The sequence below is a fragment of the Pleurodeles waltl genome, chromosome 7 (genome assembly GCF_031143425.1).
Source record: "Pleurodeles waltl isolate 20211129_DDA chromosome 7, aPleWal1.hap1.20221129, whole genome shotgun sequence".
In the NCBI taxonomy this organism is placed as follows: domain Eukaryota; kingdom Metazoa; phylum Chordata; class Amphibia; order Caudata; family Salamandridae; genus Pleurodeles; species Pleurodeles waltl.
In genome coordinates, this window is record NC_090446.1 from 1,392,307,790 (window position 1) to 1,392,327,599 (window position 19,810).

Genomic DNA, 19,810 nt, shown 5'->3' on the forward strand with positions numbered 1-19,810 from the left:
CTATCGAAGAGAGTGGCTAATTTAGTTTTATTCTCTGGTGTTAAGGCTACCTTTCCCATTAGCCACAGTTTTTCCCATTCTACCTTGACCTCTTAGTCTAAGGATTTACATGGTGTTGTGCATGTAACTAGCTTTGTTCTCCGCTGATGCCCAATTAGAGGGACGTGGTTGGTATGTTGTGTGAATTGAATAAACAAATCTTCCCCTCTGCCACCCCTTCCTGGTCTATGAAGTTTAGTAAGCTGTCAAGGGCTGAACACTGCTTTAAGACGTGAAGGACAGGAAGCATGGGGGTTTTTGTGCATAGTTACGATTGTTTACTAAAACTTTGGATATGTATCTCAGCAATGGAATATCTGTTGAAAGCAAATCTAATCAAATTGCGACTCAACACAGTTTAAAAAAAATAAAACCTCATGTTAATATATGAATATTGTCCAACCCATTTGTGCAAATCATTGCCATTCTCAGAAGTGTGGGCTGATACTATATTTTTTTGCAATGCAAATGGCATACTTTCCAGTATTGTTAAGGGCGCTGGTTGGAGACCTGACCATTCCTGCACACTTAAAAGTGTTTACGTTTAAGTGCTATTTAATCAAGAAACATTCCAGTGTGTCTTGGGGACCATTTCTATTAAAGTTTTTATAGTATCCCTCATAAACGTAGGCAAGAAAGTGATTCATTGGTATTATTCTCGGTTGTTAAGGTTACCTTACCCTGTCTAACTCACTATCAACAGTTTTGGACAGTCTGCCTTAAGATAGCCTATGGCCTCTATGTCTAGGGATTTACACAATGTGCTGCACATGAAACTAGCTATGCTCTCTAATGGTGCTGAGTCTGAGAATCTTGGGTGGTATGCCATTTGGATTGGACCATTAAATCTTCCCATCAGTCACCCCTTCCTGGCCTCTGAGAGATAGTAAGCTCTCTAGGATTAGCTGCTGCATTAAGACTTCTGCGTAGTCTGCAAAATTCTGTCCCAATCTTCCTTTCCCTCCGAATCTCCTGCGGTCTCACCACCATCTGCACTTTCCTCCTCAGTAATGGTCTCTTTGGTATGGGACGATCTTTCATAGCGATTGAATAGCTGCCCTTCACACCAATATCCTCAGCCTCTGGGTTGGAGGGTAAGGAAGGTAACATATGTGACTTGGCAAGGAAGGTTTTGTGTAAATCTTCAAATGTGTCTTGGTGTGCAGAGTGATCAGTCTTCCTCTTTTCCTTGGTGTGTTCTCAGACATCCTGATATTGTTACATATCATAGACTGCTTTTCTTTTTTTCTGCTGAGGGAGGGTCTTGGGATGAGGAACTGCAAACATGGGCAGCTGCCTTTCCAGGAGTTCAAGGGTTTGTTAGACTGCTCTTTCAACAGAGGATCCTATAGACCCTTGGACATCCAGAAGAAAACACAGCCCTGCGGGCTGGTCAGGCATACAAGGGCAATGTTTTGTCTTGTCTTTTCCTTTTTGTCTGCTGTAGCTTTGTAGTTCTATGTTGAAGTGCAGAACTCAGAATGTTTTGAGCTCTATCAGGGAGCAAGGCAGCGGAGCAGCGGTTGGGGCTGTTTTTCTCTCCCTGTTGACATCTCCCTGTTGTACCTTGTACTTCTAAATAAATTCACTTGCTTTGTTCCTACTTAACATTAGCGACAAGAGACACCTGCAGGTGTTTGCATCAAGGATCTAATTGATACACCGTTGAAGACTCTGGTATTGCCGCTTCAATGCAGTTTGCAGATTTTTTAGGTTCATCTTGACGACCATGCAGCTGATAGTTGCTGTAATGATGTAGCCAACCGCTATCAGAGTCTTCCTTAACCAACATTCCACAGCACCATTTGAGCTCCACTCCTAGTGTGCACAATAATCTACGAACATGTGTATGTAATAGTGCAGAAGCGCCATCTTGGATTTCTCCATATGTCCATACCCAATAGGCCATACGTGTGAACTTGGAATTTCATCATTTTGCACGTTTGGTGTTATGTTTCTGTTACCAGGTGAGAGAACTAGTGAATGACTTGAGAAAAAACAAAACAACATACATACCTTACTAATTGGCTACTGTTGTAAAACATCTGTTTTTGTGTCATTCAGTTCACACTAAACATATAGATGTAACACTGATACAAATAATTTATACTTATTAAGGTGACTATTTTTACTCATTATAAGATAATATTACAGCAACCATTCAGGCCATTAGTTCACCACCACCTTTACTACCACTCCAGACGAACGACCCGTAGCTTGGAAAGAAAGGTTCAGAACATTCAGTGCTTTCCTAGGCACGATCAACGGTTTTAAATTCACTCCTGATAGGAAATTATGGTTGTCGGAGCATAATTTTGGAATGGAGTGTCAAAATATTGATGCTTTCGGGTTTTTGACCCTGAGAGTGCACTGAGGCCTGCCAACCAGTCATCCCTCAGTGCCGGTGTTCTCACCCATCACAAAGTGCATGTTGAATTGGCTACACCCCGATTAGCATAACCTGACTTACTTTAAAGTTCCTGGTATATGGTTCCAAGGTACCCAAGTCATGTAAGTCTAAGTGACCACCCTGGGCTGCAGCACCGATTGTGCGACTATGTGTGTAACAAAGTACAAACTGGCTCCCAGACGGCCACTGCAGCCTAGAAGAGCACTTTTGAAGCTGCTTGCTCGACTTTGCCATTTAAATCAGTGGCTAAGTCCTCACTTCTCTTAAAAAAAATATGTCAGTCTCTCCTAAGGAAAGCCTATAGATCCCAACGGCAGGGAGCAGAAAAATATTAAGTAGGACATATACTTTTAACTCGTCCTGACAGCAAAACTCACAAATTGTCATCTTTGTGGTGGAAAGGTTTATTTCTCCATTGGCTAACACAGAGTCACTGACTGACCTTTCAGTCAGGCTAACTTCAGCATGGGACAACTGAAATGGTTACTTCAAGGTATCAAATTGATCCGGGGCATTAAACCTGACTTGGCGCCCAAGTCAAATGTAATGTGACTTTTAAGTTACGGCAAGTTTGAAAATTTGCCACCTCTAGGGTGGGCTACCAAGCTCCTAACATCCAAGGGCGGATTGAGACATCTTGAGAGTGGGCAGAATAGTGCACTGTGGGATTGCTAGATACCACACTTAGTCAGCGATCGTCACAGGTTGGGAGAGAACCTGGTAGCCCATTGGCTAGTGACTGCATCATCTCCCAGAGCCACTTTCTGGGTATAAATATGTCACAACTGCACCTCAGGTCGAGATGGAACTGGAGAAGGGACCAAATAAGGTCTACACTGCCTTCCCCTGGACCTGGCGAGAGAGGCTACACTGACTGCTGGACTGCACCATGGGCTAGCAAAGAGAAGACAGTGCCTGTGGCTCCTGGCTCATGCAAAAGTAACTTCTGAGCCTCATACCAAAGAAGGGTCTCCAAGGGTTAGTTGGCTGACCTGGAACCAGCACCAGGTCCATTAAAGCTGAAGTAGCCCGTTCCAGCAGGTTATTAGTCACATTCTTCGAATCACCAGTGACAGTTGTTGGGCAACCCAAGAGACAGATCGTCAATGACCAAAAGTGGCACCTGATTCTGCTTGACCTGAGAGTGTCACCTGAGTCCAGATTGGTCGGCAGAGACTGACATGTGCCTTCACCCAAGAATACAGTTCAACCCACTGTGTATGGGACTGGTAGTCCATCCGCATCTGGCCTTCTAATGGCTCAAAGAGGACTTCAAGGGACATCGACCCCTGTGGCCAAAGTCGCCCCACCTTACCTGTAGACCAAGGCATAATCACAAGGAAACCCCCATCGACCGCAATGTACCCAGAGCATCCTGCATCCCCAACACCAGGACCACTGTCTATGGTGATCTTGATATAAAGTTTGGTACTGGACTTGAGACTACGTTGGTGACCAGGTAACTGTCCAAATACTCCTTATTGGCCCCCTGGCCATCTCCCTCTCGGAACATTTACTAGTTTTATACTAGTTCTTTGGCTTAAGTCTTGCTGTTCGAAGCCACAGCTACCTAGGGTTGAGCTAGAGGTCTTACAAACAAGCCTGACTGGATGGAGGCAGTTTTGTGAGTGTATTACAGGGCAAAGCCACTGAACCATACAGGGAGTGCAGAATTATTAGGCAAGTTGTATTTTTGAGGATTAATTTTATTATTGAACAACAACCATGTTCTCAATGAACCCAAAAAACTCATTAATATCAAAGCTGAATATTTTTGGAAGTAGTTTTTAGTTTGTTTTTAGTTTTAGCTATGTTAGGGGGATATCTGTGTGTGCAGGTGACTATTACTGTGCATAATTATTAGGCAACTTAACAAAAAAAATATATATACCCATTTCAATTATTTATTATTACCAGTGAAACCAATATAACATCTCAACATTCACAAATATACATTTCTGACATTCAAAAACAAAACAAAAACAAATCAGTGACCAATATAGCCACCTTTCTTTGCAAGGACACTCAAAAGCCTGCCATCCATGGATTCTGTCAGTGTTTTGATCTGTTCACCATCAACATTGCGTGCAGCAGCAACCACAGCCTCCCAGACACTGTTCAGAGAGGTGTACTGTTTTCCCTCCTTGTAAATCTCACATTTGATGATGGACCACAGGTTCTCAATGGGGTTCAGATCAGGTGAACAAGGAGGCCATGTCATTAGATTTCCTTCTTTTATACCCTTTCTTGCCAGCCACGCTGTGGAGTACTTGGACGCATGTGATGGAGCATTGTCCTGCATGAAAATCATGTTTTTCTTGAAGGATGCAGACTTCTTCCTGTACCACTGCTTGAAGAAGGTGTCATCCAGGAACTGGCAGTAGGACTGGGAGTTGAGCTTGACTCCATCCTCAACCCGAAAAGGCCCCACAAGCTCATCTTTGATGATACCAGCCCAAACCAGTACTCCACCTCCACCTTGCTGGCGTCTGAGTCGGACTGGAGCTCTCTGCCCTTTACCAATCCAGCCACGGGCCCATCCATCTGGCCCATCAAGACTCACTCTCATTTCATCAGTCCATAAAACCTTAGAAAAATCAGTCTTGAGATATTTATTGGCCCAGTCTTGACTTTTCAGCTTGTGTGTCTTGTTCAGTGGTGGTCGTCTTTCAGCCTTTCTTACCTTGGCCATGTCTCTGAGTATTGCACACCTTGTGCTTTTGGGCACTCCAGTGATGTTGCAGCTCTGAAATATGGCCAAACTGGTGGCAAGTGGCATCGTGGCAGCTGCACGCTTGACTTTTCTCAGTTCATGGGCAGTTATTTTGCGCCTTGGTTTTTCCACACGCTTCTTGCGACCCTGTTGACTATTTTGAATGAAACGCTTGATTGTTCGATGATCACGCTTCAGAAGCTTTGCAATTTTAAGAGTGCTGCATCCCTCTGCAAGATATCTCACTATTTTTGACTTTTCTGAGCCTGTCAAGTCCTTCTTTTGACCCATTTTGCCAAAGGAAAGGAAGTTGCCTAATAATTATGCACACCTGATATAGGGTGTTGATGTCATTAGACCACACCCCTTCTCATTACAGAGATGCACATCACCTAATATGCTTAATTGGTAGTAGGCTTTCGAGCCTATACAGCTTGGAGTAAGACAACATGCATAAAGAGGATGATGTGGTCAAAATACTCATTTGCCTAATAATTCTGCACTCCCTGTACTATATAATACACCAGAATCCTCACAACCCCCTTTTGCTTTCAAAGATGAAGATATAGATTAATACGAGGAGGCTTTGAAAAGATTGGTAAAGCGTTTCTTAAAATCTCTGAATTTGTTAGTTAAAAGATACATGTTTTGCCAAGAAATCAATCTGCTAAAGAAACGTTGGATATATAGATGGCATCACTGGGTGTTAGCTGCCAGTGCAAATTTGAGAGTTTTACCAACCAGCTCATAAGGGATTTGTTAGAAATGGGGTTTTTGGTTGGCAGTTAGGTTGCCCTCTGTCCAAGCAAGAACCCTCACTCTAGTCAGGGTAAGTCACACACAATCCAAAATCAGCCTGTGCTCACCCTCCGGTAGCTTGGCACGAGCAGTCAGGCTTAACTTAGAAGGCAATGTGTAAAGCATTTGTGCAATAAATCATACAACACCATAGTATAACACCACAAAAATACACCACACAGTGTTTAGAAAAATATAGAATATTTATCTGGATAATTGTAGGTCAAAACGATCAAAGTTGCAATACGAATTTGTAAAGATATCACTGAAAAGTGATATTAAGAGTCTTTAAGTCTTTAAAAAGCAATAAAGTGTCTTTCAAGCACAGAGTACCTGGTTTCTGGTGGGAAATCTCCTCAGAGGGCCACAGGAGAAGAGATGCGTGGAAAAAGGGGTGTGTGCGTCGTTTTCCGCTCAGCGCACACAGACTTGCGTCGTTCTTTTCCACGCGGGGAAGTCGGGCGTCGTTTTCCGGTGCGCAGACAGTCTCTTTTTGTGGATCGCGAGGATTACCAGATGTCCCGGGTCTGTGCGTGGATTCTCCTGCTTATTTTCCGGCTGCGCGTCGTTCTGCGGGGCTGCGCGTCGAAGTTTCGATCTCACGGTAGGCGTCGCGTCGATTTCTCGTTGGAAGTCGGGCGGCGTTGTCCTTGCGAGGCCGTGCGTCGAAATTTTGGTCTCACGGCAGGCGTTGCGTCGATTTCTCCTTGGAAGTCGGGCGGCGTTGTCCTTGCGAGGCCGTGCGTCAAAGTTTCGCACTCACGGTAGGCGTCGCGTCGATTTCTCCTTGGAAGTCGGGCGGCTTTGTCCTTGCGAGGTTGTGCGTCGAAGTCTCGATCGTCCCGAGGGCGTCGCGTTGATCAGCGTCGGTGTGCGGCGCCGCGAAACAAGCTGTGCGTCGAAATTTTCGGCGCACGGAGTGTCCACGTGAAAGGAAGAAGTCTTTTTGGTCCTGAGACTTCAAGGAACAGGAGGCAAGCTCTATCCAAGCCCTTGGAGAGCACTTTCACAGCCAGACAAGAGTTCAGCAAGGCAGCAGGGCAACAGCAAGACAGCAGTCCTTTGGAGAAAGCAGACAGGTGAGTCCTTTGAGCAGCCAGGCAGTTCTTCTTGGCAGGATGTAGTTTCTGGTTCAGGTTTCTTCTCCAGCAAGTGTCTGATGAGGTAGGGCAGAGGCCCTGTTTTATACTAAGTTGTGCCTTTGAAGTGGGGGTGATTTCAAAGAGTCTCTAAGAAATGCACCAAGTTCCCTTTCAGCTCAATCCTGTCTGCCAGAGTCCCAGTAGGGGGTGTGGCAGTCCTTTGTGTGAGGGCAGGCCCTCCACCCTCCCAGCCCAGGAAGACCCATTCAAAATGCAGATGTATGCAAGTGAGGCTGAGTACCCTGTGTTTGGGGTGTGTCTGAGTGAATGCACAAGGAGCTGTCAACTAAACCTAGCCAGACGTGGATTGAAGGGCACAACAAGTTTTTAGTGCAAAGAAATGCTCACTTTCTAAAAGTGGCATTTCTAGAATAGTAATATTAAATCCGACTTCACCAGTCAGCAGGATTTTATATTACCATTCTGGCCATACTAAATATGACCTTCCTGCTCCTTTCAGATCAGCAGCTGCCACTTCAACAGTGTATGAGGGCAGCCCCAATGTTAGCCTATGAAGGGAGCAGGCCTCACAGTAGTGTAAAAACGAATTTAGGAGTTTTACACTACCAGGACATATAACTACACAGGTACATGTCCTGCCTTTTACCTACACAGCACCCTGCTCTAGGGGTTACCTAGGGCACACATTAGGGATGACTTATATGTAGAAAAAGGGGAGTTCTAGGCTTGGCAAGTACTTTTAAATGCCAAGTCGAAGTGGCAGTGAAACTGCACACACAGGCCTTGCAATGGCAGGCCTGAGACAAGGTTAAGGGGCTACTGAGGTGGGTGGCACAACCAGTGCTGCAGGCCCACTAGTAGCATTTAATCTACATGCCCTAGGCACATGTAGTGCACTCTACTAGGGACTTACAGGTAAATTAAATAGTCAATCATGGATAAACCAATCAATAGTACAATTTACACAGAGAGCATATGCACTTTAGCACTGGTTAGCAGTGGTAAAGTGCTCAGAGGTCAAAAGCCAACAACAACAGGTCAGAAAAAAATAGGAGGAAGGAGGCAAAAAGTTTGGGGATGTCCCCGTCAAAAAGCCAGGTCCAACAGGATTCACTCGTTATAATAAGAAAGTACAAAAAAGATTGCTAACATGCAAAAAATCTATCCCTCAATGAAGCTATTGACATGGTGAACAGTATTCAAGATTTTAAAGAATGAGCAAAGTAATTAAAGGTGTTGAAGATGTAGTTTGCATTGTCAAAGGGCACAAAGCTACCTACAATAAACTGTTACAGAAAATAAGTCTTTTAGAGGTGACGACATGTGCTACTGCTGTGGATCTAAATCTCATGTGGCATCATTTAAACAATGTCCTGCTCTTGGTAAAATGCCAAGTGTGGTGTTTCTTCTCATTTAGCCTGAGTGTGCAAATGAGTAGCAGACCCAGTGGAGTAAAAGTCACTTTTGATGAATCCAAGCCGTCACTAATATCAAATTTGGACAATTTACTTTTAATAGTGAGATTATGGAAAATTACTTTCCTAAGTGTAAAGACCCTGTTGAAGATTTCTTTGTTGACGACGTGCAGATTTCTTTACTCACTGATTCAGGGTAAAAAATTATGATCATTTCTAGAGATACTTTTAACAAGAAAAACACTCTAAAAACAAACGTTAACTATTCCTGATATTAATCCTCAAGTTTATAATGATTTTACTATTACTTTGGAAGGTTAATTTGATACAATTATGAAATTTAAATGTCAAAGTCCAAGGAAGTGTTTGTTTCTGTTTGTTTTTTTCTGATGGGCCAGACATTTTGGGGTGAAATCATCAGGGTTGCCTGTAAATAGTTCTAAAACCAGGTTGTGCACAACAGGTTTTATTTGCAAATGTGAGTACACAAGCTAGCAATTTGGAAATGAGCTAGCAAAACGTGGAGGTATTTGATGAGAAACTGGGGGAAATTGAGCAGCTAGAGGTATTTGGGTTCTGTTTTGGGACTATATGCAGAATGTTTATTGGTCTGCAGAGTTGCATAGTTTTTCTAGCTTCCTATGCTATTCTTGGAAAATATTAGACATGCCCCTTTTTGCAGGGTCATCCCCAAACTGTTTGCCTCCTTCCTCCTATTTTTGCTGGCCTGTTTTGTTGGCTTTTAGGACTCTGGGCACTTTACCACTGCTAACCAGTGCTAAAGTGCATATGCTCTCTGTCTAAGCACTTTTGATTCACTAGTAAGTCCCTAGTAAAGTGCACTATGTATGCCCAGTGCCTGTAAATTAAATGCTACTAGTGGGCCTGCAGCACTGATTGTGCCACCCACATGAGTAGCCCTGTAAACATGTCTCAGACCGGCCACTGCAGTGTCTGTGTGTGCAGTTTTAACTGTCAGTTCGACCTGGCAAGTGTGTCCACTTGCCAGGTGCAAACCTTCCCTTTATCTACATGTAAGTCACCCTTAAGGTTGGCCCTAGATAGCCCTAGGGACAGGGTGCAATGTATTTAGAAGGTAGGACTGATGTGTTCTGCATGACCTGATAGTGAAATACTGCCAAATTCGGGTTTCACTATTGTAAGGCCTATCTCTCTCCAATAGGTTACATCAGGATTGCCTTGAAAAATCATTTAAGTACAGTTTCGCATTAAGGCAGATAGAGATACGGAGTTTGGGGGTCTCCGAACTCACAATTTAAAAATAAGACTTTTGGCAAAGTTATTTTTTAGATTGCTTTTTTGAAAATGCCACTTTTAGAAAGTGGGCATTTTCTTGCTTAACCAATCTGTGCCTCTGCCTGCCTACTGAATACACGTCTGGGTCAGACTGACTGACTGGGCTGTTTGTGAATTGACTCTAGACAGTGAGACAAAGTGAGCTGATGTGTGTCCTGCATATCCTGATGAGTCTTCCTGTGCTAGACTTGGAGGAAAGAGCTGACACCTGCACTTAAAAGGAATGGGCCTGCCCTCACACAGTAGTCTCCAACCTCCCCTCCCCTGAAACCTCCACCCGCACAAGAGTGTGTCTGGGGCTGGGCAAGGAAGAGGCAGGTTCTTGTGCAGTACAAAGACTTTCCTTTTAATTATGCCTACTTCAGAGGCAGAAATGAGTATAAGTATTGGACTGCTAACCCCGAAACTTTAGATTACTTCTGGATCAAGAGGAACCTCTGCCAAGGAGGAGAGCTTGATGATTTAGGAGGACCTGGCACTCTGCCTGTTGCTTTGCTGTGCTGGCCTGCTGCTGCTGCTTCTGCCTTAAGAGGGAAAGGGCTGGACTTTGCTTTCTGAAATCCTGCTTGTGAAGTTTTTCCAAGGGCTTGGACTGAGCTTGCCCCATGTTCTGAAGTCTCAGGGCCATCAAAGTTTTCCTCTGCCACCACCTGAATTATTTTGCTGGGACCCCTACCCTGGCAGATGGTGCCACATCCAGTGCCTGGGCCCTTGAAAGGAGAAGTTGGTGAACTCAAGGTGAGTGGCAGAAAAATCGATGCAGCGCCTGGACTGTGGCTGAAAAATCAACACAGCTCCGGTGAAATCAATGCATCACCGGTTCAGCGTGGATTCATCGCTGCCGTTCGTCCGAATTTTCCACACATCGTCCCTGGGCGTCAAATCTTCAACATCACCGTGCGGATCCGAGGCGGCCTGCCTGGAAATTGACGCATCTCTTCCGTGTGAGGAGAGAATCAACGCATCGCTTATCTGGCAGAGAAAGAATCGATACACGGCCTCAGTTGCAAGTAAGGAATTGACGCACAGCTTGCTTTTCCGATGCACACCAGGTGCTTTGTGCTAAAACAACCCATCCATTGATTCTTAAGGATGAAGACTCTCTTTTTACCTTTAAACTTGATATATTTACTTGTGTATGTTGGAGTTTTTTGTCATTTTGTTCTTGTTTGATTTAGATAAATATTGGATATTTTTCTAAACTGGAGTGGAGTCCTTTTGTGGTGTTTTCATTGTGTTACTGTGTGTGTTTGTACAAATACTTTACACATTGTCTCGGAGATAAGTCTGACTGCTTGTGCCAAGCTACCAAGGGGGTGAGGAGGGGTTATCTGAGCTGCGTATCTCCCTTACCCTGACTATGGTGAGGGTCACTACTCGGGCAGGGTGTAAACTGACTGCCAACTAGAGACTCCTTTTCTAATAGAAAAGTAGTATTTTTGTATGTTATTTGAAATGGTTGGCTCCGGCTACAGAGTAGTGAATAGTAATGCATAATCCTCAGCTGTGATCCTGAAGTAAAGTTCTAAAATACCCAGAACTTTAAATGTACTGTTCTGGTTAGTTGGCATCCTGTAGTCACCATAAACACATTAGCTGAACACAGAGATAAGGCACAAATAAGTTAACTTAATTTGTCTGATATTTACTTTCAATGTTGCATAAAATATATGCACATTTTAATCCTGTACACAGAAGCATTACATCTATGCCAGGATTTGACATTTAAACATGAACTGCTTTCCATCCCTTCTGTGTGCCCTTTCCACTGTGACCATAATGTTGAACTGTGGGGATTGTGACACACTGATGGTTTTTTTTCTTTTTTTTCTAGCCAGATCTTCCCTACTGTTCTGCAGGCCTCTATCACATCTGAGGTCTGACTTTTTTCTTGTGACGAGTATACCTGTACTTGCTTTACAAGCCATACCCCCAGTGAGCTGCCCATAGTGGGCTGTTTTTGGTGCTGGGTATGCTGAAGAGAAGCTGGTTTGCAGAAACAATTTAATTTTTGGGTGGGCAGTGTTTTGTTTATGTCCATGAAGAAGAATCTTCTGGGTCTTATTTTCTAGCCTGGCAACAACTTCGGCATATCTCCAGCACTGGAAAACCCTGTCCATCATCATCACAACTAGTTATCATCGTTCACACATCATCAGCATATGCATTGATGATCCACTTCAGCTAGGTGGGGTGGATGAACAAGTAATTGGCCTATTTGGTTCTTTGGATTCGAGCCAGAAAACTGTGGATGGTCGAGATCCTATAAGGTTTGGGTTGTGATGGGCAGGTGAGTCATTATTCATTGATTGAAAGACCGATGAGCTCTACCTCAGTGACATGTAAGATGATGAGATATCCAGGGGAGTCACATCCTTTTAGTGATTCTGTTCCCGTAACCACTTGAAGTCGGCTACATTGTAAATGACGAGGATCTCTCTCCTGGAAGCAGACACCATGCTCCTATTCTGCTCAGTGAGGCAGGAATGGCTGCTGCTTAAACGACATTCTATAAAAACACCAGCGCCCTATAAAAGCAGGTCTCCTCCCCTGAATACAGACTTCCATACACCCCTAGTGTATTGTTGTTATTATGGAGGGTCCAGGTCATAGTGGTGCTAGGTTAGCTTTCTGCCAAGTGGTAGATGACCATGCCACATTGTTTCTTTGATCTTAAACATTTTGTAGTACCTTCTTTAAAACCTGCATAGCTGCTTTGGGATGTCAGTTTGCTGGAGGCTGTCACCGAGATGTGCAACAATTCATTATGCCTAGACTTTCCAGTCATCTTGCAGCTCCTTCCCCAGAAATGGGGGGCCTTTTATGTCTTAAGCTCATGTGGGATGGAGGAAGTGGTCTAGTTCGTCTCCCGTTTTGTGGGGACTGCCTCTGCAGCTGTGGGGCAACTCCGTTATCTCAAGTGCCGGCCAGACATAAATAGCAAATGTCTCCTGCCTGATCTGTTACAAGAGTGAGCAACTGTCTTTTACCATGGCATTCACCTGAGGCTTAAATTGTGATTGGGGTTGGCTTTACCTGATCCTGCCTCCTGGTACATGGAGCATCTGGCCTCTGCTTCCTTTCCAGTATTTTCCATGGGAAACAGATCCCTTTCTCGGTTTCGGAATTTGAGCTGCAGAAATCCCTAGTGTCCAAATGTACAGAGTCAGAACCTTTGACTTCATGAGTGCATTTTTAAGTTTATTAAAATATATATTTCATTAAATATACAGAGATAGATCATAAACCCACAACATCTCTATAGATAAGCAGAAGTTCCATTCATTGTCTTCTAAAATGTTGAATGGGTGTATTTCTGTGAGTAATCTTATCTCCTGGGTTCTGTTGTACATATTTTATAAAACAAAAGTTTTCAGACAAGTTCCTGTTTTAATTTTTCATTGGCAGATGTATGGTAATGCACATGCCAAAAGCTCTATTATTAACACGTGCTGTTCATCCTCAGAAGCCGGCACAGCAAAAAGAAACCCCTCACCATTATCAGGGTAGTGGTTATTAAATTATTACATTAACATTTGAATTTAGTAGAGAGTGGACTTTTGTCTGGCAGAAGTGAGTTCGCTACACTCTTAAGTGTTACAATTTCAGATATGAAAGTACATGATGCCAAAAAGAAAAGACGGTCGTAATTTTATCTGTATCTGCCTGTCTATCATCCATCGAAGTTGCGGGGGGTGGATTAGTTAGCTTGGATAATATTTTCGCCCGTCGATTTAATGTATGAACATGTGAAGGTTTTTTCTTTCAATGTAAATGGTTTGGAAAATGTAAAATCTGTGATGCTTAGCTGTATAAAGGAAACGCTAGCATCAATCTTATCCAAGATTCACACTTCAAATCGGTGGAGGAAGGTATACAGTAACTTCTTTTATATGCACCTGTTGACGATGGACTGCAGGGATTGCATGAATTTGCAATGCAAATATCTGCATTCCGCCCAAATATAGTTGGAGGTTTTAATTTTACCCTTAACTCACCTGGGCTTTGCTCAGCATATTCTGTACAACATTGATAAGCTTGGCACAGAAAAACTTAATTAGGAAGAGTCTGAGCTAATAAAGGGCTTAGAACTAGAATATATAGTTATACCTTATACAGTCATAGATACTAGCCTAGATCATGTATAGGTTACTTTCTGATAACGAGAGGCCTCCCCAGCTGACTGTGGACACAAAACCCATGGTCATTTTGGACCACAATATTATAACAGTATCGGTAGGTGTTTAAAAGACAAGAGAGATATATTTGAATCAGGTTACATGCGTCATTGTGATCAAATCAGCATTTTTTGGCTACCTGGGTTCAGAGCTAAGCTTTTTTGTATTAGTAATATTTCTGCTTTACTTTTAGTGTTATGAGAGATGTGTAGGTGAAACCTTTGATGGAAATGACAAGCTCAGAACAAATTCATCTTAGAAATTCAAAGGTCATCAGTTATGAAGTGATGTGAGGTACAGTGGTAAAACTAAAGCCTTGTGGCATAACATAATAACTCCTGTTCACTTTTGATGAATCAATAACTGGTTCACAGCTGGTGGCTGCTTCTATGATGTGGCTGTGGTGTGCTTAGGTACCACCAGAAGCCATATAGTCTTGTATCTAGCATGTTACCAATATTACTCCAAGTATTGGCTTATTGGTTCCCTCCTTGCTACCTCCACTCGATGTGCAATGATGTCTCCTCCCATTTGGTTGTCTCATGTCAAGTGATGGGATGGCTGTTCCTAAACACTCCAGACGGGAATCTTTGCATTAGGAGCACACCTTCAGGTGCTGGACTACTTGCTTTTTTTATTTTCGTGGCTGGTAAACTAGGCCAGATGTGAAAGGTAGGCTATGCAGGCACAAAAGGCTTAAAGGAATTTGCCTGCTTCCCTTGCCCCTTTTCAAATTAGTTTTAAATCACAGTTGCATGAAATGTGTGATAATTGATCACCCAGCATACTTTATAATAACTCAAGTGTATGATTTTGTTGTGCGAAATAATGAGTTTTATTTTTGTATTAATGTGTGTTATCTTCATTACAGTTTTTAGAGAACCCTCGTTCACAAGCGGCGTGACGTGAGGGAGAGATGCAGGTTGCTGAGGAGGCCTGTGCACAGTTGGAAGACGAGTTACTTTGTAAGTTCTTTACTGAATAGGTTTGTTTTGCTTTTGGTGGAGTCACTCAATTTGTCAGTCAAGTGCCGTGTGCCTGAGGCAGATGAAATGCAGGCGGGAAAATCTGTTGCAAAGTTCGTGCATGTATGGTAGTATAAACTATAGAATTAAAGCTCATGTCTTTAACAATTGTATTCAGGCTGCTTGCCTATCTCCTTATGTGGGTTTGGGAGAATCTTGTAAATGCTGTTGACTACAAGGTTGGCTGAATCAGCCAATACGTGAACAGATAGAACTTGCAGGATTTTATGTTCTCGTCCTAGATGCTGGGTCAGTTGAAGTTAAGCATAGTTTGCACACTTCTCGCCAAATGGTTCCGTGTGTGATGACTTAAAGTTAAGCTGGTCTCAGAGCCTGTTGTACGCATTCCCATTGATTCTCTCTCTTTTTAGGTCGAGCATAAGTGCACGGCCTCTTGTATACGTTTAGTATACTATACTTCAGTTGGCTTAAAGCCATTTCATTTGTTCGTTTCAGTGTCATTTAAAAATCCTTGCTTGCTAGTGGTCAGTCCTGCCTCTTTGCCCCCCCTTTTCCTCCGAAAGAGCAGTGCCCCAGTACTGTACCTTTCCACTTGTCCCATTGTAGCATCTGTTTGGGACTACTTTTACATAGCATTTGACCAGAGGGTTAGATGTTTTCATCACTCTGAGGTCTGTTTTTGTAAGCAGGGCTGTAAATCATGTTCTTATATGATTACATTTGCTGTGCATTCAAAGACAGTAGTGCCAATGCTCCAGTTAACCTGAGCTTTTCATCCAAGTCAGTGAATTTCTTTCATTATAACACAAATGTTAAGAGGCTGTTTTCTGAGGGCGCTTGTTTCCCACTCTCCTCCACCACTGTTTTCAAGCACGGAGCCACTCCTGCCACTCTGTTGTAGTCATGGCTGACGCTGGGCGGGGTGACCAGGAGGCAGTCGCTTGCACAGCAAGCAGCCTCTGCGTAGCTTTAACTCTGAAGCCTTTGTGTCTGCACATGCAGGTATTTGATGCAACGGGTAAGGAATGTCCACCAGCTTTTCATTTTAAACCGGACAAGTAGCTTGTTTTGTTTACAAGTTGTTTTCAGCCCTGCCTATTATCTCTCCCTTTCACTTTCTCCCATTTCTCCCCCACCGTCCTCTCCTCAGTCTCTTCCTCTGCAGTCTCGGCTGGACCTGCCCTCCCTCGGCTTTGGTGTGCACGGCACCCTCTTCCCCTGTCCCACCTCCTCACTGTCTCTCTGCCTCTGTTCAATGATTTCTCATATCCTGATGCCCTCTGCTGCAGCTTCTGCCCCACTGGCTCATGCTTGGGAAGACTATGAACTCCCTATCCGTCCCAAGCCTTTTTCTGCTCCATCAGCAGCACTAGGAGCAGGACCAGTACCACCAGTACCATCTTCAAGACTTCAGCTCCCGACCACCATCTCCTGTTACTATGCGGCAAAATGTAAACAGGGCTGTAAATCTTGTTTGTTTTACCTATTTGTGTTCCTCCTCTTTCTCTTCCACCTCACTTCCTGACAGTGTCCTGGTCACCATAACCGACTTTTCCCCCCATCCTCCTCCCCGCACCCCCAGCCCTACTCTCTCCCATGCTCAGACTACCATTCTCTTTGTTTTTTAGGGGCGAGCGCAAAGCGCTCCGTCCCCTGTAGTAATCTCTCTTTGGGCTTCCAACCACGCCCATGTCACATCAGTCACTTTCATTGGTTCGTGGGCTTGCCGTTTAAAATCCGCTTGCTTTCATTTGTGAAAGGCATGCATACGTCATGCCTTTTCTGGTGTTTAGCCCACCTACACTGCTCTGGTAAACTACTAAAAACATATGAGGCTCGATGTTTTCAGCATGGTTTCCGGACTACTTGATCTGTTTATTTTCCACGCAGCGCAATCTTGCTGGGGTTTACATTTTCAATTTCAGCACGATTGTACTGCATTTTAGATAGAGCGATCGTGCTACGTTTTCTTTTAATTTGTGTGGCAAGAAAAGTCCAGTTAGTAGTTTACAACGCTAATAGCTCTAAGTCGAGCAAATGCGAGACCCGTTGCATTGAAAATGCTTGTTTTATTTTACTGTGCCCGCCTCCTCCTGTCCTTCCTGCAAGAGTTCCGCTCTAAGCTGTGTCCCGAGCGAGCGTGCAAACTCACGTATAGTGCACACACGTTGTCTCTCATCCTCTTCGGTTCGTATCCCCTCTCTCCCACCTCAAGCACACCAGGCAAGCGGTGATGTCCTGGCTTTTAGAGCCAGGAATGGATCGGAAGCGGAGTGTTGGGGAAGAGCGTTCAAAAATGGCAACTGCTTCCACTGCCTTTCGAATTCCAGAGTGATTAAAGAAAAAACACAGGACTGTAAATCTTTCTTTTATTAGCGTGGGTGACTTCCACTGAGGACTGACGGTAGTCCAGCACTCACTCAGTGCTTGCAGACAGGTGGCATACTGCTCTCTAGGGTCCTTCACCTGTCTGTGAACATCAGTGGTGCACAGTGGTGACGCAGTGCCTCTAGGACTCTCTGGTACTCGCAAGTGCGTTGCCCACGAGTATGGGTAGCTGCACCCATCGGAAACACCTTCAAAACATGAGCGGCGCAGCCAGACTTGAGCACTGACAGGCTTCCAATGACAGAGCAGCTGCAGGCCGTAAAACAACGCTCTTCCTCTCTCACCGGCAACTGGAGAGAGCAACACCTGAAATCAAATCAGAGCAGGTGCGCACAAGACATGTGAACTTCTTATTACTCGCGAGGCCTCTTCTCTTGGGGAGCCATTTTAAGTTTCCCTAGACAACAGTAAACCATAAACAGCACCCTTTCAGTGCGTAACTTATGCACAGTTATCAGCAGCCTAGATTGAACCGGCATTGTGGCTGCAGAGGTGTCGTGCTGGCACCAGATGGGGGGAAAAAACAACAGCAACAGGGTGGTAAGTCTTTGCAGCCCAATTACTCCCTCAAATACAACATAACTCTAGGTTTGACTTTTTAAAAGTATTTTGTTGGTTTTACATAAGGCTCTAAACTGCCTTATAGGTACTGCAAGGCGCTACTAGAGGATATAATCTCAGTGAGGCAGGATGGGGACAGTTGCAGGTAACGTGGCGAGCACTGTGAATCAGAAATAAGCTGGCCGTAGGTTGGATGACGTGCATACTGGGGTCTTCAGGACCACTCGTCAAGCGCCCCTCAAAATGCCCATGAACTATGCTAGTAAAAATAGACTAGTGACTCTCCCCAAGGTATGAGCATTGGCCTCCTGCTCGATTATATTACATGTGCCTGATCATCTTGCAAACCGGCTACTGCCAGCAGCACTTTGTGATTACAGTTGTAGATTTACGCAGACTGGCCTCTCTGTGGCTGGTGGTGGAAACAAGGGCCTTTGAATGACGTTAAAAAAGGCCACTCTTTGATCCTCCTCAGAAAGCAATGAGAAGGTGTAAGTGTGGGCTCGGCGGACATTAGGCAGCGCAGTGGATTTGGGGTAGCATACTGTAATGAACTGCAGGTGTAATAGTAAGCAAAAGATAACTTTTTATGGGCCAAATACAAACGCGGTCACCACACACTCACTCACGCACTCTTTACACACCTAGGAACCAAGAAGCGCACTGCTAGAACCAGCGCTAGGCTGAAGTGCACGCCCGCTCATGATTTAAGTAAAGGGCACAAATCCTTGCATCAAAGGCAGGAGGTACTGCTGAGTAGTTATGTTTTTTTTTTGTTCACTCTGAGGGTGATGGCATTAATGGAGCGCCTGATAGGCACCCGTCTCAGCACATGCTTTTTAGAACTGCTAGTGCTGAGCACCAGTAGGACCCGGCTCACATAAGCCCATTTGCTGTGCTCGTTTTTAGGGCAGAGACAGGGAAAACCGGATGACTTCGACATGGATGTAGGTCTGTTTAATGAGAGTTGTCAATTGTTTTTTCTCTTGCCCGGTTTTCTACGCTGTAGCTTAATTTCATTCTGCTTGGCACTGTCTTCCTATGACGTTCTTTGCTTGTCCCACCCTCCCTCAGACATTACATTGCCTCACATCTTCGCCAGCACAAGTAAACAATAAGGGTTTTTTAATGCACTTCGACAACTGAATGGGACGCACATGTAGTTTCTCCAATATATGCCAGCCGTACTATATAACCACTGAATCAACCCCCCCCCGTTGCAAGGCGTAGTTTCCAAATTTCTCATTTTGTGCTGCAGATAGAGGAAGAAGGTAAAGGAAGTGCTTTAGGTCCATGCAGGGTGTTAGACTTTTGAGTTTATTCAGGGTCATCCCACCTGTTGCTGTTGTCTTTTGAACTCTGAGCACTTTACCACTGCTAACCAGTGCTAAAGTGCATATGCTCTCTGTGTAAATTGTATTGTTGATTGCTTTATCCATGATTGGCATATCTGAGTTACTAGTAAGTCCTTAGTAAAGTGCACTAGAGGTGCCAGGGCCTGTATATCAAATGCTACTAGTGGGCCTGCTCACTGGTTGTGCCACCCACATAAGTAGCTCTGTAATCATGTCTCAGACCTGCCATTGCAGTGTCTGTGTGTGCAGTTGTAACTGTAAATTCGACTTGGCAAGTGTACCCACTTGCCTGGCCTAAACCTTCCTTTTTCTTACATGTAAGGCACCCCTAAGGTAGGCTCTAGTTAGCCCCAAGGGCAGGGTGCAGTGTATGGTTAAGGTAGGACATATAAAAATATATTTTATATGTCCTAACAGTGAAATATTGCTAAATTTAGTTTTTCACTGTTGCAAGGCCTGTCCCTCTCATAGGTTAATATGGGGGCTACCTTTAAGTATGATTAAAGTGTAGATTCCGTTTGGGAGCAGATAGACATGTGGAGTTTGG

At 44.1% G+C, this 19,810-nt stretch overlaps 1 protein-coding gene across 2 annotated transcripts in view; it reads left to right on the forward strand.

The window, feature by feature from the left end:
* LOC138246404 (E3 SUMO-protein ligase ZBED1-like) overlaps positions 1 to 19,810 on the forward strand; it is a 169,139-nt gene that overhangs the window by 26,233 nt on the left and 123,096 nt on the right. For both annotated transcript variants that reach the window (XM_069200991.1, XM_069200992.1), the window contains exon 2: positions 14,845 to 14,938. In XM_069200991.1, the coding sequence (XP_069057092.1) occupies positions 14,890 to 14,938 (49 nt within the window). In that variant the 5' untranslated portion in view covers positions 14,845 to 14,889. The remainder of the gene's footprint in view (positions 1 to 14,844; positions 14,939 to 19,810) is intronic.